The sequence below is a fragment of the Pseudophryne corroboree genome, chromosome 4 (assembly GCF_028390025.1).
Source record: "Pseudophryne corroboree isolate aPseCor3 chromosome 4, aPseCor3.hap2, whole genome shotgun sequence".
Lineage (NCBI taxonomy): Eukaryota > Metazoa > Chordata > Amphibia > Anura > Myobatrachidae > Pseudophryne > Pseudophryne corroboree.
The window spans coordinates 634848854-634872995 of NC_086447.1; the positions used below are offsets into that span (position 1 = coordinate 634848854).

Here is a 24142-nt window from a genome sequence, read left to right on the forward strand (position 1 = left end):
GGGTGCACTCTTGGATACACACAGTCAGAGACTGTTCCTATCCCCAGACAAAGTCCTGAAACTTCAGAACAGGATAAGGCGCTTCCTTCATTGCCCCAGGGTGTCGAAACACTTGGCAATGCAAGTACTTGGCCTGATGGTGATGTTCTTCTACATGGTGGAGTACACTCAATTTTACTCTCATCTTCTGCAACGGTTGATCCTGTCAAAGTGGGACAGCCTACCTCGGATCAGGTACCAGATGGTCTCGTTGACTCCAGAGGTTCACCGGTCACTGTCCTGGTGGCTCCAGGACCAGCAATTGTGCAGAGGCCGTCCATTCTGGATCTCCAACTGGGTCCTACTGACAACAGACGCCAGTCTCTGTGGTTGGAGAGCAGTGTTGGTCAACACTCATTTCAGGGTAGTTGGACCAGGGAGGAATCACTCCTTCCGATCAACATTCTGGACCTGAGAGCAGTGTTCAATGCACTGTCTCTCACCATGCCTCTGGTACGGAACAGGCCTGTTCAGGTACAACTTCCAGAATTCTGGCTTTTCTACAGAGGGGCTTAGACTTGGGTCTTCGTCTGGCCTCCCTCAAGGTTCATATATCTGCCTTGTTAGTATGGTTTCAGAGCAAGATTGCCTTTATCACTGATGTTTATACATTCACTCAGGGTGTTCTATGTATTCAGCCTCCCTATGTTCCTCCAGTGGCTCCATGGGACCTGTCTATTGTATTGAAAGCCCTTCAAGAGTCTCCTTTCGAACCTCTTGAATCAGTAGACCTCAAATAGCTCACGGCCAAGGTCCTGTTTATGGTGGCTATTGCCTCTGCAAGAAGGGTTTCGGACTTAGGTGCCTTGTCTTGTCATCCACCCTTTCTGATTTTTCACGGTGACAGGGTGTTTCTCCGAACCAGGTCCGGTTACTTACCTAAGGTGGTGTTATCTTTTCACCTGTACCAAGAGATTGTGATCCCAGCCTTTATCTCTTCGGACTTATCACCTAAAAAAACGGTCTTTAGATGTGGTTATGGCTCTCTGTGTCTATGTGGACAGGACTTCTTCTATTAGACAGTCTGATGCCCTCTTTGTCCTGTTTGGATTCCACAAACGTGGCTGGCCTGCGAATAAGCAAACCTTGGTTATATGGATTAGAATGGTGATTGCACATGCTAATGAGTAAGCTCATCTTCCAGCTCCAGCTTCGATTAAGGCCTATTCTACCCTGTCTTTTGGACCTTCATGGGCGTCCGCATAACAATTGTGTAAGGCGGCTATGTGGTCCTCTGTGAACTTATTTCTTAGGCTCTATGCCTTTGATACCTTTGCTACCCAGGATGCTTTCTTTGGACGCCGGGTTCTCATATCCGCTAAGGCGCGTCCCCTCCATTGAGGCACTGCTTTGAGACATCTCTAATGTTTTCCTGTGGAAACCAATGTAACCTGCTGCTGAAATGTAAAGTTATGGTAGACTTACCATTGTTATCTATCCTTCTGTGAGGTACATTGGGTTTTACAGGGCGCCCACCCTGACGCACCTAGCTTCTTTTCGGTTTGTATGTCATTAGCCACTGGTACCTTCTCCTGTCATGAGATTGTGTTTTTATATGACTAACATCTGCCTTCTCTCTTGCCTGCTCCTGCATTGCACTGGTTATCAAAACTGAGCTCTCTGTGCCTGGTGGTAGGGTTACAGAGGAGGCCACTATGCATCCTGGGACAGCTAAAGCTTTACCTGTTGGTGCCTCTGGATCCAGATCCACTCTACACTGTGGAACCCAATGTACATCGCAGAAAGAGAGATAACAATGGTAAGTCTAACATAACTCTCCTTATATTTAAACATTTAGGCCAGAGTTTCCCAAATTCTGCTACTTACAATACAGGTTTTAAGGCTATCCATGCTTGAGCACAAGTGACTTGATTAGTACCTCAGTCAATTGTATTTAACAATCAGGACTCAAGCATTGATATCTTTACTGGACCCTAATGGCAGAGTTTGGATATTTCTAATTTAGGCTAATTAACCACAGTCTGCCTAAAACAAAAAAAATTAATTTATCTACTTTGTGTGGTGTTTTGTTTTTTTTAAATTAAACATTTTGTGACATTTTATTAACCTAATATACCATCTGCGCACCCTCATTACTTTTCTTTGAATCATGTACAATGCTTTTATCTAATAAAAACCCTGTAATAATGTGAGTATATAAGGCAGATAAAATGTGTATTTTTTATATCAATCAGTCTTCATTAATAATTTCTATTAAAGTATAATTTACATATAATATTTTACAATGTGTTCCACCTACATCGTTTCACTAAAATGAATGATCTCCTTTTCTGGAGGTTAAAACTTTTCACACTTTAGTAACTAATGTCTGAGAACAAGGACTACTTAAATTTATCATATAGTTATCTTATAGCATTAAAAATATGATGAACTACAAAAATAAATTGCCATATTAAAATATAGCCATTAAGTATTTAAATGGCACATTTAGACTAATAACCCAGACATACATTGGACCTCAACTTTGTTTTTATTTTTGTTTGGTTCATTGCTTAGCTCCCTGGACCACATTGTACTGATCACCCCTTGCTTAAAAGAATGGGTTGCTAGTCTGCAGCTTAGTTAATTAATCCATTTCACTTTTATTCCTGTCTACAGTTTGTTATTCCCCGAAGACCAGCGCACAAAACTGACAGAGCAGATGCTGACATTGGCTAATGTAGAACCAACATTACGACCACCTGATCTATCAATGCAGCATTTCCAAGGTTTATGCAATGCATACAGTGAATTGTGCAACCAAGATCCCAATTTATTTGCTTATAACTTTAGAGAGGAACTTCGTCAAAAAAGGCTGTCTGATAAGTCCCCCCAGGAAAGTGAAGAAGCTGATTCAGAAAGATAAAATCAGATGTACAAAATATAAATGGTATTGACAGAAATGGATTTGTCTCTAAGATGTGCCCATATTTAAAGTATCTTTCTAGATGAAAATTTATTTCCCTGCCTGTTATTATGTATACTACCTGTACAGAGTACCTTATGAAGCTGATTTGTGTGTTGAACCACACACTTGAATGGGAAGTGTATTTTACAAAACCTGTAGAGGGGAAAGCAAGAGTCAGTCTTTCAAGCCATATGAAACTAATGCCGTTTTAAGTTCAAGCCACTGGTCACTCATTTTCTTTCTTCCTGTGACATTTCATTATTAAACTAATAAGTCTCTAAGAAATTTTGAGCTAATTACAGTACATAATATTCATACTACATAGTGGAATTAAGTACATTCTGAGATGAAAGGTTATGGAAACAGGTGCTCTTCATTCACGGTTGTACTCTGAACATAGGAGCATACCGCTGTAAAATGTACCTTCTAAATATATATTTTTGAATTAGAAGGATGTATTTTGCTTACCTTATCCAGGACTCCTATCCAATGTGGTGAAAAAAATATTTCTTGCATTTAGCGCAATAAGGAGTCTGGAGATTTTTAACCTGACCTTAAACCCATTAATGCATAAGTATTTCAAACCTTTTTTTTTCAAATGCAATAAAGTTAGGGGATGCTGATGTGAATAGTAGTACAGATTAAGTATCCCATATCCAAAATGTTTGTGACCAGAAGTATTTTGGATATCTGATTTTATCCGTATTTTGGAATAATTGCATACCATAATGAGATATCATGACGATGGGACCCAAGTCTAAGCACATAATGCATTTTTGTTTCATATACACCTTATTTACACAGCCTGAAGGTCATTTAATACAGTATTTTTAATAACTTTGCGTATTAAACAACGTTTGTGTACATTGAGCCTTCAGAAAACAAAGGTTTCACTATCTCAGTCTGTTCAGAAAAAATCAGTATTTTGGATTATTTGGATATGGGATACTCAACCTGTATTCTTCTTAGAAGTAGTGTCTCTATATAATCAAACTGTGGTGCGTTATATAGTCCCTATTCTGGATAGAGGATTGCAAACCCCAGGCAGTATTAATTTTGCCTCTTCCTCTACATTTACAGAAAACTACCAGATTGTGTGAGCTCTTTGTCCCATCATCCCAAATTTATATGTAACGGTCAACTTAATTCTATCTCTCAATACAGTTAATTTTTGTTCACTTATGTAATGATCTGTTGTCTGGATCTCTTAGTAGACTTTAGGCATCACAAGTCTACATACTGAACGTAGGAGAAATTAATCGTTATGTTAGACTTACGGTTGATAACTCTATTTCTCCTAAGCCCATAGGACCCACAGGATAACATTGGGATATGAGGGATATGAGGTAGCGACAGTGGATTGGCATTAAACGATCAACGCTTTGGGGCTCCCAGAATGCAACAGGCACGTCCCTATATCCCCGCCTCCTGGCTCAGGCAATTCAGTTGTTTTCAAAGCTCAAGGCAGGAGCATCATAGAGAGCCCTAATCAGGAGAGAAGAACACACATGCACACCCTTCCGTACAAGATCCTAAAATCCTATTTTCTCCTGCAGGGTCCACAGGATAACATTGGGATGTCCCAAAGGTGGTGGGGACGCTCCTGATTGGACAGGAGAATCCTTTGCCCGAATTCAGGGTCCTGAGAGTCAAAGGTATCAAAGGCATAGGGGGATATCCAATTAGCCTCGGTAATTTACCAGGGCTAATTGTCCCGCCGGGGGCTACCCTATTACCCCCGATAAGCCAGCATGAGCGGTGGCTTATCAGGGGTTACCTGAAGCTGCATCTCCGGCTCCCCCGGTCACATGGCCGCTCCCCCGTCATGTGACCGCTGGCAGAGGAGAGGGAGGATGCGGTCACGGCGCTGCCCTGGTTTCTCCGCCAGGGGTCACTGCGCTGAGGACCGCTTCTGGATGCCTGCAGTCCCAGCCTTCTGCAGCGGGCATGGGACGCTGCAGGTTGTCCTGCTCATTGGGGGTTTTGTTTCGCCTGCCTCAGACAGGCAAAAACAAAATCCCCAGAAACAGCCCCGTTTTGGTGCGAAAACTGGGCTGTTTCTACCGAAAACACACAGGTTTCACTGAACCTGTGTGTTTTCAGAGAGAGGGCATTTTTTTTATTTTTTTTTATTACAGGCGATCAATCTGGATAGCCTGAAAAAAATAATTGGTGAAACATCAGAAAAAACGTGAAAACATAACGTTTTTTGCACCCAATGTTTTACCAGACCCATAATGTCTAATGAATGTGTTACATACATAGTAACATAGTATCTGAGGTTGAAAAAAGACAATTGTCCATCGAGTTCAACCTATTTGTGGTCTCCTATGCATGATGATTTGACTAAAATTTCTGACTGATGCTGCTGTCAGCCGTTGCATTTTATCCCTATTTATAGTAACTATAATGCATGACTATGCACCATACCCCTGGATATCCTTATCCATTAGGAATTTATCTAACCCATTCTTAAAGGTGTTGACAGATTCCGCCATTACAACTCCCTCGGGCAGGGAATTCCAAACACGTTTTGTCCTTACCGTGAAAAAGCCTTTACGCCGTATTGTGCGGAATCTCCTCTCCTCTAACCTGAGCGAGTGTCCACGAGTCCTCTGTGTTGATCTAACCAAAAACAGGTCCCGCGCAAGCTCTGTGTATTGTCCCCTTATATATTTGTAGATGTTGATCATATCCCCTCTTAGTCTCCGCTTTTCCAATGTAAACATGCCTAGTCTTTCAAGCCTTTCCTTGTATTCCATCGTCTCCATGCCCTTAATTAGTTTGGTCGCCCTTTTCTGTACCTTTTCAAGCTCCAGGATATCCTTTTTGTAGTACGGTGCCCAGAATTGTACACAGTATTCAAGGTGTGGCCTCACTAGTGATTTATATAACGGGAGTATAATACTCTCGTCCCTAGCATCAATAACCCCGTTTTATGCATGCTAATATCTTATTAGCCTTCTTTGCTGCAGTCCTACTTTGGGTACTACTGCTTAGCTTGCTATCTATGAGGACACCCAAGTCCTTTTCCAGTACAGAATCCCCTAATTTTTACCCCATTTAGTAGGTAGGTGTAATTTTTGTTCTTGTTACCACAGTGCATTACCTTACACTTGTCTGTGTTGAAGCGCATTCTCCATTTGGCTGCCCATGTTTCTAATATAACTAAGTCGTTCTGAAGAGACTCGGCATCCTCCTCTGTATTTATAGCCTTACACAATTTGGTATTATCTGCAAAAATTGACACCATGCTCTCTAGACCTTCTGTTAGGTCGTTAATGAAAATATTGAACAATAGCGGTCCTAATACTGAGCCTTGCGGCACACCACTTAGCACTTCAGTCCAAGTTGAAAAAGATCCATTAACCACAACGCGCTGCTCCCTATTATCTAACCAGTTTTTGACCCAAGTGCATATTGTGCTTCCTAGCCCTGATTCTTGTAGCTTGTAGATAAGTCTCATGTGTGGTACAGTATTGAACGCTTTGGAAAAGTCTAAAAAGATTACATCCACGTCTTTACCCTGATCTAGGTTTGCGCTTACTGTTTCATAAAAGCCAAGTAAGTTGGTTTGACAGGATCTGTCCTTCATAAACCCATGTTGATTCCTTTTAATGACCTTATTGACTTCAAGGAACTTCTGAATACTATCTCTTAGAATACCTTCCAATACTTTCCCCACTATAGATGTAAGACTAACTGGTCTATAATTACCTGGTTCAGCTTTACTTCCCTTTTTGAATATAGGCACTACTTCCGCTATACGCCAGTCTTTGGGAACCATACCTGATATAACTGAATCCTTAAAGATCAAAGATAGCGGTTTTGCCAGTTCAGAGTGAAGCTCCATTAGAACCCTTGGGTGAATACCATCGGGCCCTGGTGATTTATTAATCTTTAAATGTTTTAATCGGTCACAGACTACTTCCTCGCTTAAATAAGTACCTATCAGTGGGATATTCTCATTATTGAGATTGTGTGTCAGTCCCTGAAATGGGTCCTCTCTAGTGAATACTGTTGAAAAAAACTCATTTAGTGTGTCCGCTATGTCATTATCATTTTTGCTAAAGACTCCCAACTTGTCTTTTAAAGGGCCTATACTCTCCTTCTTTAATCTCTTGCTATTAATGTATTTAAAGAATTTTTTGGGATTCGCTTTGCTTTCCTTTGCTACTAGTTTTTCAGTTTCTACTTTAGCCGCTCTTGTTTCCTTTTTGCAAATTTTGTTACATTCCTTATAGTGCTGAAATGACTCTGCTTCCCCGTCAGATTTGTATTTTTTAAATGCTCGCTTTTTCTTGCCCATAAGTTCCTTAATCTTTTTGTTAAGCCACATCGGTTTATGATTTTTATTCCTTTTTTTGCTACTCATAGGAATAAATTTGAGTATTTTTAGCTAGCAGGAATTTTAGTACCTCCCATTTCTCCGTAGTATTTTTTCCTAAAAACAAACCTTCCCATTCAATATCCCTGAAAAATACCCTCATCTTTTCAAAATTTGCTTTGCTAAAGTTTAGAGTCCTAGTTGAGCCAGTATAGGGCTGTTTATGGAAACTGATATTGAATGTGACCATATTGTGGTCGCTGTTTCCTATGGGTTCCCCTACTATAATACCTGATACCAAATCCCCATTGTTTGTTAATAACAGGTCTAAGATTGCATTGTACCTAGTTGGTTCCTCAATTAGTTGGACTAAGTAGTTACCATTAAGTGTGTTTAAAAACATATTTCCCCTAGCAGTATCACATGAATCGTTTTTCCAGTTTATCTCTGGATAGTTAAAATCTCCCATCACTACTATGTCTCCTACTCCTGCTGCTCTTTCAATTTGCTTTAGTAACAATTCCTCATCAGATGCGTTGATACCAGGTGGCCTATAGCATAAACCCAATACTAACTTTTTTATTCCTTTTTCCCCGCATGCAATTTCTACCCATAATGTCTCGACAGTGTCTACAGTCCCCTCCTGAATATCTTCCCGTATATCAGGTTTTAAAAACGGCTTTACGTAAAGACACACCCCTCCACCCTTTTTATTTAGTCTGTCTCTCCTAAACAGTGTATAGCCCTCCAGATTGACTGTCCAATCATGAGATTCATCCCACCAAGTTTCAGTAATGCCTATAATATCATACTGTTTGCTTGCTGCAAGTATTTCTAGTTTACCCTTTTTACCAGTAATGCTTCTGGCGTTTACATACATACAACTAAGATAAGTATTTTCCCTTGCGTTAGGGCCATCTTTCACCTTATGTAGCAATGATGACCTGTAATCGTCATTGGTTAGTGCTTTGGTAAAATCCCTTTTAGTACCCATGTTAGTAACCTTACCGCCTGCTCTTACCCTCCCCCCAACTTCTCCCCCATTTCGTTTACTACCGCCATCCCCACTATTCTCACTGCATGACCCGTAGTTTCTAGCTAAACCCTCCCCCCAGGCTCCTAGTTTAAAATCTCCTCCAACCTTCTAAGCATCCTTCCCCCCAGCACCGCTGCCCCCTCCTCATTCAGGTGCAATCCGTCACGACAAAAGAGATGGCGCCTGACTGAGAAGTCCGCCCAGTGTTTCAGGAACACAAACCCATCTTTCCTGCACCAATCCCTAAGCCACACATTTACCTCCCTAATCTCCCTCTGCCTCCCTGGACTAGCGCGTGGCACGGGTAATAATTCCGAGAATATTACCTTAGATGTCCTTGCCTTCAGTTTCTTTCCTAAGTCCCTATAGTCTTTCTTAAGGACATCCCACCTTCCGCTAACTTTGTCATTGGTGCCAACGTGCACCAAGACCGCCGGGTCTTTCCCAGCCCCTCCCAACAATCTATCTACCCGGTCCGCGATGTGCCGCACCCGGGAGACAACAGACTGTACGGCGATCACGGTCCCGGTAGCAGATTGCCCTATCAGCCTTCCTGATGATAGAATCCCCTACCACCACCATCTGACTAGGTACCTCTCTATCTTTTATCCCAACCGCGCCAGAGGGACCGCTCCTCTGGATGCTAGAGGGAGCAGTCTCCTCCGGCACCGTCATTTCTTCACTATCATCCTCCGATTCCTCGTCCAATCGGGCAAATTTGTTCGGGTTTGATAGTTCGGAGATGTCGAGCCTCCCCCTCTTTTTCTTCCTTCTAACTGACCCAACTGGCTACCTGATCATCATCCTCTTCTACCAGTGACCCCTCCCGCAACTCCTCCACCTTTCTGTCTAAACTACGCTCGAGATTGTGAATCTCCCTCAGTCGCGTAACGGTTTGCTCTAGATCAGTTACCTGGGCTTCCAGGGCAACAGTTCGCACACACCTCGTGTATATGTAATCACACTGGGCCGGTAGCTCCAGGTGTGCATACATCTTGCACGACATGCACTGAGTGAGGTCCCCAATCACAGCCCATCCCATATTGTTTGTAAGGTCTAACTCCCTGTTACTCTCAAAGAAAAAGCAGCAAAAATAAAAAGTAGAAGACAAACAATCTCACTTATACAATAATTAAGCTGACTTATACTTATCTATCTTTGTGCGGGTCTTGGTCCTTCACTTTTATGCAGCCGTAGTACTCTCTCCTGCGGCACCTATACTCCACTTAGCAGTTGCAGTTGTTCCAGCTCACTGCACCTCCTTTTCACTCGGCTTCCAGCTCCTGCAAAAAAAAAAAAAAAATGCCCCTCACACACGCACAATCACAATCTAAGTAAGAGACCCTCTCACTCACTCACTCACAAGGTCAGCCCCTTGCAGCCTCACCAGAAGGTTAATGGTACTGCAAATGTGTGTTCCTGATTGTGTATTATAAAACTCACCTTTTTCTGTATTCTAACTCACCTTTTTGCTGTTTAAAACTCACACTTAGAAATCCAAGCAGCACTTAAAAAAGACAAGCCTTTCCACAGAGCACGCTCCAAAGAGTCTAATCACTGCTTATATAGACTCAGCCAGCTGCTTTAATCAGCCCCTCCTCCTCCTGATTACTCACACCTGAGTTAACCCCTCTGGCTTTTCACCTCACACTTTTTATTTTTCCCTCTAAAAAAACCCCAGTACAGATATATTAAAACAAAAAAGAAACAGTATAGATACAAACAATCAGATTCAGATTAACTTTCTCTGACAAGATTACTAGCCCTATATGGATAGACAGAGATTAATCAGAGTTCACCTTTTTGCTGTTTAAAACTCACACTTAGAAATCCAAGCAGCACTTAAAAAAGACAAGCCTTTCCACAGAGCACCTGTGTTAATGGAAGACCGTGTGGCTGCCTTACTTATCTGTTGTGCTGCCCATGACAGACCTATCTTACGAGTAGCGTGAGCAGAGACATTAGCCGGAACAAGGAGATCAGCTTGAGAATATGCTTCTGAAATCCTCATTCAAAGCCACCTCGCCAGTGTCTGCTTGTCAGCAGGCCATCCTCTCTTGTGAAATCCGTATAGAATGAAGAGTGTCTGTTTTTCTGATGGCACTGGTACAATCCATGTTGATCCTTAAAGCATAGACTACGTCCAACGATGCATCTTCCGCAGACAGGTCCGGCCCTTGCAAGGCTGGGGCTACAATTTCTTCGTTAAGGTGGAATTTAGACACCACCTTAGGAAGATACCCAGATTTGGATCTGAGAACCGCTTTATCTGGATTAAAAAAAAAACAGAAAAGTAGGGCAACATAACAATGCCTCTAAATCTGAAACTCTTCTAGCTCAAGCAATAGCCAGTAGAAAGAGAACTTTAGCTGCCAACCATTTAAAATCCACTTGTTTTAGTAGTTCAAATGAGGCAACTTGAAGGGCCTTTAGGACTAAACTTAAGCACCAAGGCACTGTAGGAGGAACAAAATGAGGTTGACTGTGCAGCATTCCCTGGAAAAAAGTGCACACATCCTGTAGGTTAGCAGTTTTCTTTTGGACCCATACAGTCAATGCTGACACTTGCACTCTCAAGGAAGCCACCCTTAGACCTTTGTCCATTCCTAACTGAAGGAATGGTAGGACTCTGGAAACTCTGAAAGACCTAGGATCAAATTTCTGGTCACTGCTCCATCGAATATAGGCTTGCCATATTTGGTGATAAATGCGAGCTGAGGAAGGTTTCCTTGCTCTCAGCATTGTTTGAATTACCTGTTGTGAGAATCCTCATGCTTTAGAGTGGAAGTCTCAAAAGTCACGCCGTCAAAGACAGTCGATCCAGGTGCTTGTGATAGGAAGGACCCTGAGACAGTAGATCTGGACGTTGAGGGAGTAGGAATGGAGCATCCATCGACGACCTCTGCAGATCTGTGTACCAATGTCTTCTGGGCCAAGCCAGAGCTATTAGTATCACAGCGCCCCTTCCTTGTTTTGCCTTTCACATCACCCTGGGTAACAGGGTGATTGGTGGAAACACATAGCCAGACGGAAGTCCTATTTCACTGACAAGGCATCCACAAAGATCACTTTGGGATCCTTTGTTCTTGACCCATATGCGGGAACTTTGTTGTTCTGACGGGACGCCATGAGATCTATCTCCGGTAACCCCCACTTGTCTACCAGAATTTGGAAGACCTCGGGGTATAAAGCCCATTCGTTTGCATGAATGGCTTGTGAGAAAATCCGCTTCCCAGTTTAGGACTCCCGAAATGAACACTGCGGACAAGGCTGGATGAAGTTCACTTTCGCTGCCCACTTTAACATGTGACTTACCTTCTTCCTTGCATTTTGGCTGTGAGTTCCTCCCTGATGGTTGAGGTATGCTACTGCTGTTGCATTGTTCAAGCGTATTTGTTTCCCCTGAAGGATGTCTCTTGCCTGAAAAAGTGCCATATATATGGCCCAAAGTTACAATATATTTATTGTCAGGCAACTCTCTTCCTTGTTCCACTGCCCCTGGAAGCAACTCCTTCCTGACACCGCTCCCCAGCCCTGAAGGCTGGCATCCATTGTCATAATTTCCCAATCTAATATCCAAAAGGGTCTCCCTTTTTCCAGATGGGATGTTTGCAGCAACCAGGCTAATGACCTCCTTACTTCCAGAGGAAGGACCATAGTCTATGTTTTATTGTCTGATGAAAACCATTCCATTTGGAAAGGATCAGACGTTGCAGAGGCCTCAAGTGGAACTGAGCATTCTCCACCATGTCAAATGTCGACACCATCAACTCCATCACATGCATTGCTGCGTGAATGGATACCATTTGACTGTGTAGCAGCTCCTGAATCCTTGATTGAATTTTGGATATTTTATTCAGAAGTAAATTACTCTCTGAAGACTCAAATCCAACACAGCCCCCAAGTGAGTCATCCGTTGTGACGGATCCAGGTACAACTTTGCCCAATTTATGAGTCAACCATGTCTCTGCAAACAAGCTATAGCCTGCTGCAGATGACACTTAAACAATTCCTGAGATTGGGCCAGCATTAATAAATCAAGGTATGGAAAAATCCTTATCCCTTGATGACAGAGATTAGATGCTATTACCACCATAATTTTGGTGAACACTCTGGTAGATGTGGCCAGTCCAGATGGTAGGGCCTGAAACTGAAAATGTTGCTGGAGGATAGCTAACCTGAGATAGCACGAATGGGACAGTGCAATAGGAACACAAAGGTAAGCATCCTGGATATCCAGGGTATGAATGTCAAATTGATTTCTCACAAATATTTAAAATGCCCGCTCTAATATATATTGCAGACGCCAGGCACATCTTATTACCATATACGATAAAAGTGCGCTGTACATCGCAAACACTGTATCCCTTAAGAGGAAACAATACACCCACACATTATCTGAGTCCCAAAGCTCAGTGATGTATACATTTGTTATTAAAAAGGATATGCAGGAATGAAAGATATACCTTACACACACTTAGATACACTTTAAACCTTCGCCGTAATGCAATGCAATGATATTACACCTTAAACCTTATGCAGCAATGCAATGCAGTGATGTTACACCTTAAACCTTATGCAGCGCTGACTGTACAAAGTACCCGCTATGCGTACACACCTTATCAATACACTTTTAAACCTTATACAGTTAGGTAATGTAATACGCTTTAAACCCTAACAGGGAAAAGAGGACACAACACCGATTTGTAGTTAAAACTGGGTTCCGACACCACAGAGTATATATCTGGAAGGGGGTTAACAATACAATTCATACACTACAATACAACAGAGTAAATGGCTACAGTCAATGTACATACGTGAGAATATTCGCTTGCGCAACCTGGTCCAGTCCTCCGCTAATCAGGTAGATAGCGTTAAGAGTCTTCTGACCGGCCAGGCAGCAACAGGCTTTTTATACACTACTTCCAAAAGCAATACAATGGATACTGTAATCCCTTTGTCCATTGGACACAGGAATGCACTTTTACAGTACAAGAGAGGTCATAGGTCGATTTGAATAGGTGGGCGATGTCTTTCTTAACTGCTCTTGTGGGTGGTCTCCTCTGGATTCCCGCCGCATACATAATATACAGTAAATACAGTTTAAACCTATATTCTGCTTCTGCACCTAACTATCCTCAGGAACATGCGATCTTCCTCAAACCAACACCAGAATGTTTCCCTTAAAATACCCTACAGCTGGACCCCAAACACCACCTTGTAACCTTGTTCTGTCCCCTCCTATCCTGTAAAGGTGAATCCCTTTGTTCTGTAACCATTTTAAACAGCTATTTCTTTCTGATGTGGTGCAGGGGGCTCTGTGTTCAATGTGCACTATTTGGATTAAATATGTAATGTTTTGATAACCCTCCATGCGTTCACAAACTCCGCCGTAAATACCCATACCACGCGCAGGACCGCGGGAGCGACCATACGCAAATTGCGGATATGTGCACGCACGGCGGAACAAGTGCACACGCAGTGGACATGTGTGTGTGGTTAGTACGTAATGTGTGTACTGGAATATTTTTCGACTTTGACAAGGGATACCATAAAATACTCCAGCTCCATGACCAAAATAATGGAACGTAAAGTCTCCATATGAAACCGAGGCACCCAAATGTACTTGTTCAGCACTTTGAGATTGAGTATGGGCCACAACGACCCATTTGGCTTCTGGACTAGAAACAGTTTGGAATAAAAACCTTGTCCTCGTTGTGCAGGAGGAACTGGAATTATCACTACTGACTGAAGCAACTTCTGTACTGCTTTTTTGCAAAGCCCTGGCCTTTGTTTCCACTGAAGATGGGCTGGTACACAAAAACATTTGAGGAAGGTGTTTCTTGAAAGCAAATGCATAACCGTGAGATACCGCTTATTGCACCCAGGCATCTGTTGTAGACTGCTACCAGATCTGTGCAAACTGAAGAAGTCAGCCTCCCACCCTGGGGTCCCCAGGTGGAGGCCCGCACCATCAGGCTGGTGATTTATCTTCTGATTTGTAAGCCGGCCCTCTGGTAGCCCAATGCGTTTTAGTCTTACCAGACTTGTAAGATTGAGACTGTTTGCCATAACCCTTTGCTTTTCCTTGAGTCCGAAAGGGCAGAAAAGCTGGAAATCTAGTCTTGGATTTATGTGTGGAAGGAAACTTCACTTTCTTGGAGTCTGCTTCTGACTCCAAAATACTGTGTAATTCTTTACCAAAAAGAATATCTCCAGTAAAAGGCAAAGACTCCAGAACCTTCTTAGATTCTGAGTCAGCTTTCCATGTACATAGCCAAACAACTCTGCGAGCTACTATTGTTGAGGCTGATGCCTGAGAGGCAATTGTTCCCATATCCAATGCTGCTTCTTCCATAAACGACGCTGCCTGTTTGATATGTGTAATATGGGATTTTTGCTCTCTAGATGCTATTGAAAGGTCATCCTCCAGTGCATCAGCCCAGGCTGCCACTGCTTTTGCCATCCAAGCCGAAGCCATGGCTAGTCTTATGATTGCCCCAGACAAGGAGTGAGAGGTTTTAAGAAAACGATCTATTTTCCTATCCGTGACATCACTTAATGATGTTGAAGGCAGAGATCATGCAGATTTTCGCACCAATCGGATGACGTGTGGGAACCACCTCCCTTAGCTGGAAGAAGATAACTGGATTTCAATTTCCTTGGAATTCTAAAGTTCTTACTGGGTGTAACCCAAGCCTCTTGCATAATTTCTGTCAGCTGTTCTGACCCAGGAAACTCAGTCCTAACTATTTGGGGACTTTTAAACACAGGTGCCTTAGATTAGAATAGAATGGCTTTCATAGTACTAATTAGCTCAGGAATGTCCACTGAGCTGAGGCCTTCCTCCTCATCTCTGTATGCAGACCCGGACTGCGATGAGTCCTCATCTGAAACATGTGTAGACTGGAAGATGTTGTTTCATGTCTGTGATTTACTTACCACCAGCCTTTCAGCCTGTTTCTGTTGAGAGGCTGCAGATTCCTGCACTGGATGTGATAACCCCCAGGTGGAATGTTGCATGTAAGGGTTAAAACAGGTTACCTGGCCCTGGTATAGGAGCTGGCATTATCTGCTCAGCTATACTGGATAATGTCTGCGCAAAAATAGCCCATGGGGGTTCAACCTGAACCTGTGCCTGCCTCGGATTGTTCAAGAAGGTTTGGTGAAAGCTAAAACAGTTTGCACATAATCCATTTTGAACCAGATCCTGAGAGATTAACCCAGCTTTGCAAGACAAATATGACATGAGTGTTTGTGCTGCTGTGGAGATTGTATCCTCCTCACCCTTGCCTCTCTTAGACATGATGAATAAATCACACACAAATTTAGTGTTAACTACACAATTTGTGACTGCAATCACTTAAAAATGTGTTAATGTGACATACAATCTGATCCCTCACCTCTTTGCACCAGCATTGAGGATCGGGATACACAGAAACTGACCGTAAATAGTAAAGTCAGCAATCACACTACCAATCAGTCACAGGTTATACATTAGTATAATAAGCAATATGAGCACATCATCAACTACAGATACATTTCAAGTATGTAGGAAAAACATATTACTGCATTTCCTTGTATATGAGTTTTTATTATATATTATGCAACACTTTACAAAGAATATATTGGCCATTCACATCAATCCCTGCCCCAGTGGAGTTTACAATCTATATTCCCTGCAACATGTACACACAGACACATTTACGCTAGGGTTAATTTTGTTGGGATCCAATTAACCTATCAGTTTATTTTTGGATTGTGGGAGGAGTACCCGGAGGAAACCCACACAAGTACGGTGAGAATATACAAACTCCACTCAGTTAGGGCCATGGTGGGAATCAAACCCATGACCTCAGTGCTGTGAGGCAGTAATGCTAACCATTACACCATCTGTACTGCCCTGGAGTTTAAACGTATTCAGTCACAAAGTGAAAAAAAAAAGGAGATTTATGGTAGACTTACCATTGTTAAATCTCTTTCTTCGAGGTACACAGGATTTCACAGGGAATAACATTTGGGTGTAGAGTTGGATCTTGATCCGAGGCACCAACAGGCTAAAGCTTTGACTGTTCCCAGGATGTACTGCACCACCTCCTCTATAGACCTGCCTCCATGCACTGGAGCTCAGTTTTGTTAACCAGTCCAATGCAGTAGCAGGTAAGAGAGATGATAGATGTTAGTCACATAGACCCACATTCTCACAACATGAGAAGGGACTAGCAGCTAATGCCGTACAAACCCAAAGAAGCTAAGTGCGTCAGGGTAGGCGCCCTGTGGAATTCAGTGTAACTCGCAGAAAGAGATTTAACAATGGTAAGTCTACCATAAATCTCCTTTTCTGCAGCAGAGTACACTGGTATTCCACAGGGAATAACATCGGGGATGTCCTAAAGCAGTTCCTCAGGGGATGGGATGCACTGTAGTGGGCACAAGAACCTGGTGACCAAAGGAAGCATCCTGGGAGGCAGAAGTATCAAAGGTATAGAACCTGATGAACGTGTTCACTGAGGACCACGTAGCCGCCTTGCACAATTGTTCTGCGGACGCGCCACGGTGGGCCACCCAAGAAGGGCCAACAGACCGAGTAGAATGGGCTTTGATAGCAGCAGGAGCTGGGAGTCCAGCCTGCGCATAGGCTTGTGCAGCAATCACCATTCTAATCCATCTGGCCAAGGTTTGCTTATTCACAAGCCAGCAACGTTTGTGAAAACCCAAAAGTACAAAAAGGGAATCTGACCTCCTGATAGAGGCAGTCCTTTCCACATAACTACGGAGAGCCTGTACCACATCCAAAGATCTTTCTTTGGAGGACAAACCAGAAGAGATGAAGGCCGGAACCACAATCTCCTGGTTAAGGTGAAAAGATGATACCACCTTAGGCAAATAACCTGGGAGAGTTCGAAGAACTGCCCGGTAACGGTGAAAAATCAGAAAGGCTGGACAACAGGACAAAGTGCCTAAGTCCGACACCCTCCTAGCAGAGGCAATAGCCAACAGAAACACAATCTTAACTTAAGCGTAAGCCATTTAGGGTCCACAGACTCAAGAGGTTCAAATGGAGACTCTTGTAGGGCATACAGAACGACAGACAGAACCCACAGAGCCACAGGAGGGACATAGGGAGGCTGAATCCATAGTACACCCTGAGTGAAAGGGTGAACGTTGGGAAGAGATGCAATTTTTCCTCTGAAACCACACCGGCAAGGCAGATATATGAACCTTGAGGGAGGCCAGATGAAGGCCCAAGTCTAGGCCTTGTTGTAGAAAAGCCAAAAGTATGGAAGTTTTGAAAGTATATGCATCATAATTCTTAGCACACCATGTTAAGAATTCCAGACCCTGTAATAAATCCAAGCCGAAGCTGGTTTACGGGCTTTCTACATAGTTTGAATGACCGACTCAGAAAATCCTTTTACTCTCAGAAGTGATGCTTCAAGAGCCACACCATCAAAGCCAGTCTGGCCAGGTCCGGGTAGACACAAGGGCCCTTAACGAGGAGGTCTGGGCGTTGAGGAAGTAGAAGAGGATGCTCTAGGTCTGAAAACCAATGCCGTCTGGGCCATGCTGCAGCGACTAGAAGTAGTATTCCTCCTTCTTGCTTGAACTTCCGTATTTCCCTGGGCAGGAGTGACACTGGAGGGAACACATATGGCAGCCGAAAGTTCAATGGAATTGCCAGTGTGTCCACAAATGCTGCTTGAGGATCCCCTGCCCTTGCCCCGCAGACTGAAACCTTGTGATTGTGTCGAGATGCCATCAGGTCTACATCTAGCAGGCCCCACTTATCCACTAGAAGTTGAAAGACTTCTGGATGAAGACTCCACTCTCTGGCGTGCACGTCCTGACGACTAAAGAAGTCCGCTTCCCAGTTGAGGACTCCCAAAATAAACACTGCTGATATGGCTGGCAGATGGCGTTCCGCCCATTGGAGGATTTTTGACACTTCCATCATTACCATGCGGCTTTGAGTGCTGCCTTGATGATTTATGTACGCCACTGTGGTGGTGTTGTCTGATTGTACTTGAACAGGCCTGTTCTGTACCAGTGGCAGGGCTAGTGTCAACACATTGAACACTGCCCGCAATGCCAGAATGTTTATCGGGAGGAGAGATTCCTCCCTGGTCCACCGACCCTAGAGAGAGTGTTGCTCCAACACTGCACCCCAACCTCGCAGACTGGCATCCGTTGTCAGGAGGACACAGTTGGAGATCCAGAAGGGATGGCCCCTGCTCAACTATATACAGGGTCAAGGAGATCATTTGAGACCTGAGCCAATGAGGCAGGTCGCCCCATTTGAAAAGGATTAACCTCTGCAGAGGGCGGGAATGAAATTAAGCGTACTCTACCATGTTGAAAGCTGACACTATGAGGCCTAGTACTTGCATCGCCGAGTGTGACAAGAGAGGAAGTGTCTGATCTTGTCCTGAAGTTTCAGGACCTTCTCCGGAGACGGACACAGTCTTTGGCTGTGTGTGTCCAGCAGGAACCCATGTGCACCATGCTCCAAGCAGGGACCAGCGAGGACTTCTTCCAATTGATGAGCCTCTCGTTGGCTTGTAGGAATTGGACCGACATTTCCAGTTGACTGAGGAGGACCTCTTGGGAGTTCGCCAGAATCAGCAAGTCGTCCAGATACAGCAGGATCCTGATGACGGAGGAAAGCCGTCATCACGGCCATGACCTTGGTGAAAATCTGAGGTGCCACGGCAGAGCCTGGAATTGAAAATGAAGCTTGCCAATAGCAAACCGCAGATATTGTTGATGCAAAATGGCAATAGGTATGTGCAGGTAAGCATCCTGTATGTCCAGCATATGTAAGCATTCCATATAGTCCTCGGGTTCCATGGCCAGCACAATAGAGCGCAGGGTTTCCATATGGAATTTTGACGCTCTTACAAACTTGTTCAATGATTTGAGGTTGAGGATTGGCCGGAAAGACCCGTTTGGTTTCGGAACTAGAAACAGGGTCGAATAGTATCCCCTGCCTCTCTGGGACAGAGGTACCGGCACTACTATTGCTGTTTCCAGGAGGGATTGTACAACCTGGTGTAGAGCTTGCGCTTTCAATGGATCCGAAGGGATAACCATTGAACAGAACTGGCGAGGGGGACGGCTCTTGAAAGAGATTGCATACCCATGAGAGACAACTTCCCGCGCCCAGGCATCTGAAGTGGTCTTTAACCAGGCCTGGGTGAACTGCAGAAGTTGGTCTCCCACCCTGAGATCCCCCAGGGGGAGGCCTGCCCCATCATGCAGCAGGCTTGTCTTGTTTGGAAGCAGGCTGACGGGCGACCCAGGATTGTTTAGATTTGGACTTAGTGGTTTTGGAAGTACAAGCCTGTCTTGGGTACGCCTGACCTTTTGCTTTACCTGGAGGTTGAAAGGAACAAAAAGTTGTACTCTTAGCCTTTGGAGCTGAAGGATTAGTACTTGGGAAAACGCAGTCTTGGCCGCCGCCAAGTCAGTCACAATCTTGTTCAGATCCTCCCCAAATTGTACGTTTCCCTTGAAAGGAAGCACCTCCAAGGTCTTTTTAGAGTCCAATTCCACTTTCCAGGACCTCAACCACAGAATCCGGCGAGCCAGGATAGACGTAGAAGATGCCTCGGCCGCCATGACCCCTGCATCAGAGGCCGCCTCCTGAATATAGTGAGAAGTTGTGGTACTATACGACAGATATTGTCTGGCAGCGTCAGAAAAATCCTAAGGCAGCTCATCCTCAATTGCCTGAACCCATGCTTCAATTCCTTTTGCCGCCCAAGAGGCTGCCATAGTGGGTCTATGTACAGCTTATCTGTCGATTCCTTCAGTGTGGTGACAGGCAGAGTAGATGACATGAGAGTCCACTGGCAGTGGAGTTTCCCACTTGTTACTCAACTCTGCAGGGATAGGATAACGAGCTAGCATCTTTTTAGACAGGGAAAACTTCTTTCCTGGAGATGACCAGGTTTCCTGACGTATGTCAATTAAAAGGTCAGAATGTGGTAAAACTACTTTAGCAACCTTCTGACGCTTGAACTTGGTTTCTTAGACGTAGCAGGGGGCTCAATGTCATCATCAATTTGGTGAATCAGCTTCATAGCCTCCACGACGTCAGGAACATCAACCTGGGTTGTAGATTCCTCATCAGAAGCAACTGTACCAGTGTCTGATGGATCAGTATATTCCCCATCCTCATCAAAAGAATTGTCTGAAATATTAGTGGATTGTGAGGAAGAAATGGCCACAGGTGCCGAAGGCGGACTGGGAGATGTATGACACCCAGCGCCTGATCCAGCAGCTGTCTCTTCCCCCACTGGTAAATCCACGGCGACAGCACTGCATGATGCAGGAGCGTCCACGAATGTCCCACCCTGTGTAGCAGACATTGTATGGGATGTAGCCTTAGGGTGTAACAGTACAATATAGCCAAACAGAAAACCAGCAAATAATCCCCTGTTATGTGACAGTATATACAGAGCACAGGGGATTTAAACGGTGTTGGGTGACTGAAAAACACAGTGAGAAATACAAAACAGTATACCATGTGTAGTACTATATATTATATGAGACCCTGACGCACCTAGCCCCCAGGGTAAAGAATATAGTGGTAGCTAAACGTGTGATACACAAGAATGGAATCCACACAGCAACTATAGGCACACTCAGTCACAGGTACAATGCAGGAATTATTACATATAAACAAAACTGCACTGGACTAGTAAATTAATAGATACAGTTGTATGTATGTATACAGATATAACAATGCACAGTAACACTGGATGTATATCACAGAATACTTGTACTAAATATTCAGATAGCAGTACACTTGTTCTTAACTAACACTGTCTAAAATGACATGTAGAATACTTAAGTGTCCTGTAAATGCACAGTGCTGATGATACAGGCGGATTTACAGAGGAGATAGTGCCCAGCAGTCCCGAAGATCAGCCCAGCTACAGTATGTAATGGCGCCAAAATCTGTCAGGGTGTGAGGGAGATAGAATTGAAGTTCCAGGGCGGGAACACCAGCAGTAGATGGCACCCAGAGCTGGGGAGGGACTACAGGTCAGCACCTTATCCCCTCTGCTGGACTTCACCACCGGGTACTGTGGAGCCTTTTATAAATGGATTTTAGTAAATCCGACCTGTGCTCCTTGCCCTGGTGGATATAGTGGGGTGCCTGTGCGACACAGTGTCCACACCAGCTGCGCAGTCTGTCTCCTGGGACCGCGACCAGATTGCGATTTACTGGCGGGGACCCTCTTACCTCCTCCCTTTAGTGCAGCTACGTGATCCTGGAGAGCAGCAGTGGTGGTGTGCCTGAAAACCGGAGCGTCTCCACTGCAAGTAGCCGGGGACCAGGCCGCGGGAGTATGCAGCACCACTGAGGGAGGTGATGGAGCCGCAGCACAGCATGTCATAATTACATTAGAGCTGTGGTCCTTGAGGTCTTCTAAAAAGCTCTTTTCAGGGCTGCCTAGCACAGCCCCACCTGTTAGTGACCTGCACTGCAGGCACCAACTTACAAACTGAGCTCCAGTGCCTGGAGGTGGGGCTATAGAGGTGGTGCAGTGCATCCTGGGAACAGTCAAAGCTTTAGCCTGTTGGTGCCTCGGATCAAGATCCAACTCTACACCCTGATGTTATTCCCTGTGGAATACCAGTGTACCCCACTGCAGAACAGCAGCAATAGTTTACAGACTCATATGCATCAGGCACTTATCCAACTATTTGTACCAAAGGTAGATAGAGACTTAGTGATGTATCACCCGGCTCAGGAGAGTGGGATACAGGGAGACTTCACCCCACTTTCAGGATCGATCAATACGTTAGTGAATGCTGAGTGGATCCAGATGTTATTAGTGTACACAATCGCCCCGTGGACCTACAGTGAAACAGATGCCCAACTGAACACCGACGCACCAGTCATACATCTGCCTATGCTGTGACGGGGGCCTTTTAGATACACAGAGTCTCAGACAGAAGCGGTAATTGAGTTCATGGCGGGAAACTCGGAGGAAACTGGTCTGAACCGGAGGGAGCATCTTACTCCCCACTGCTGACATCAACCCTAGGGACCGTGGCCTCATGCTACCCCTGGAGCATATGATCCCTGAGGCCTAGCGCTGGTGCACCCAAGGTGGCAGCCGCGTCAGTGACTGTTCGGTAATCTCCATCCCGAAACAGTGCGGCTGTGTTTCGCGTTTCCCCTACTAAGCGGGACCAATGCCTTACCTTCTCCCTGTGCTCCGGCCACAGCCTGGTAACATCTGCTGGACTTGCTAGTGCATCCTACACAGACACCCACCAAAACAGCACTGTACACGTGGGTAAGCATTGTCACGACACGGTGGGGAGTTGTTGGAACGACTCTTTCTAAGGTATATATAAGACACTTTTTAGAAAGATTGCTCAAAAAATATAGTAAGAGTATAAAAATAAAAAAGATTGTGGCTGCTAAAAACCAGCAGCCCTTTGACCATGGTCCGGCTCCTGCCACACCAAACAAAAAACTGAATTGCCTGAGCCAGGAGGTGGGGATCTAGGGATGGGCCCGCTGCATTCTGGGAGGCCGAAAGCTTTAATTGTTTGGTGGCAATCCGCTGTTGCTACCGCATATCCCAATGTTATCCTGTGGACCTTGCAGGAGAAACACTGAATACTGTAAACCATACATATCACAGTACATAAACACAAATAATCTAGAATAGAATAGCTGTATTGACGTGTGTCAACCCCTCTAGTATTATCCTTACTTCCATTAAGAAATAAGCCGGCATGTCAGAAGTAATGGTGTATGCAACAAAGCAGATCTGATTTCCGGTACACACCCCTCCATATACCAATCATTGTCTTGTCATATTTAGTATGTTCTGTTTTGTTTTTTTTGGAATAAACATTTTTAAGTTTAATGTTTAATGCACTATGGTTAGTATATATTCTATTTTATGGGTGGCACTCAAAATCCCGGCTGTCGGAATCCCGGCACTCAGCATACTGACAACTATTTTCCCTCTTTGGGTGTCCACAACACCCCTGGAGCGAGAATAAATTTGCGCTTGCCCCACTGCTGGCATTCCAGCAGTCGAGATCCCGGTGCCGGTATGCTGGGCACCAGGATCCCGACAGCCGGGCAAGCATAGTAGACTCCTATTTTATAAACTCCTAAGGAAGACTGTCTTATGGAGAAGAATATTCCCACTATAAGAACATATGTTTGATGTGTTATGTACTTGTTACAGTTTTTCTTGGGGAGAACTAAGATCTGGCCTACGGCAGATTTTGATTTGTTTGCACTAGTTAGGACCCTCTACCTTACTTTACACTTCACTTTAAGTTGTTTTCACATATACGTATCTCCACTTTACTCTTTCTCCCCCTTTTGCTTGGAGAGTTCAATGAATGTAATTCTAAGACTTTATATAAAAGTATACACAAATTTAATTTGTAAATTAAGCAAATTTACTTCCATCGTAGCAATAAACCTGTGTCTTCTAGTAGTGAATTCTGGTGCGGGTTGCTTCGTGTTAGTATCCATGGTCTCCGCATCTAAACAGTGATGTCCTCACCTGCTCACTGAACTGTTATGTTGGGATGGAGCTGTATATCATGTTGGTCATTGGATTGTAATAAAAACTCTGTATATTGTGTACATGGGTTCTTAATAATATGTTTTCCGTATATGCATGCTTATTTTTTTCACCCAATGGTGCAGATTACTGTTCGTATTTAAAACAAGTTGGCTGGAGAAGTTGGAAAGAGTAATGATCATATTGTTGGATCTATATTGCAAAAATGTAAGGACAAACCTTTAATATATAAGATATTTCAAAATTAGAAAGTTCCA

The 24142-nt window shown here is 44.1% G+C and overlaps 1 protein-coding gene across 5 annotated transcripts in view; it reads left to right on the forward strand.

Moving 5' to 3' along the window:
- Window positions 1-4129, forward strand: part of TFB1M (transcription factor B1, mitochondrial) — a 398859-nt gene extending 394730 nt beyond the window's left edge. For 4 of the 5 annotated variants that reach the window (XM_063917706.1, XM_063917708.1, XM_063917705.1 and 1 more), the window contains one exon: window positions 2659-4129. In XM_063917706.1, coding sequence (XP_063773776.1) covers window positions 2659-2905 — 247 coding nt within the window. In that variant the 3' untranslated portion in view covers window positions 2906-4129. Of the gene's footprint in view, window positions 1-1675; window positions 1799-2658 lie in introns of all 5 variants that reach the window. The other variant, XM_063917709.1, reaches the window with a different exon arrangement.
- Window positions 4130-24142: the final 20013 nt, after the last annotated feature.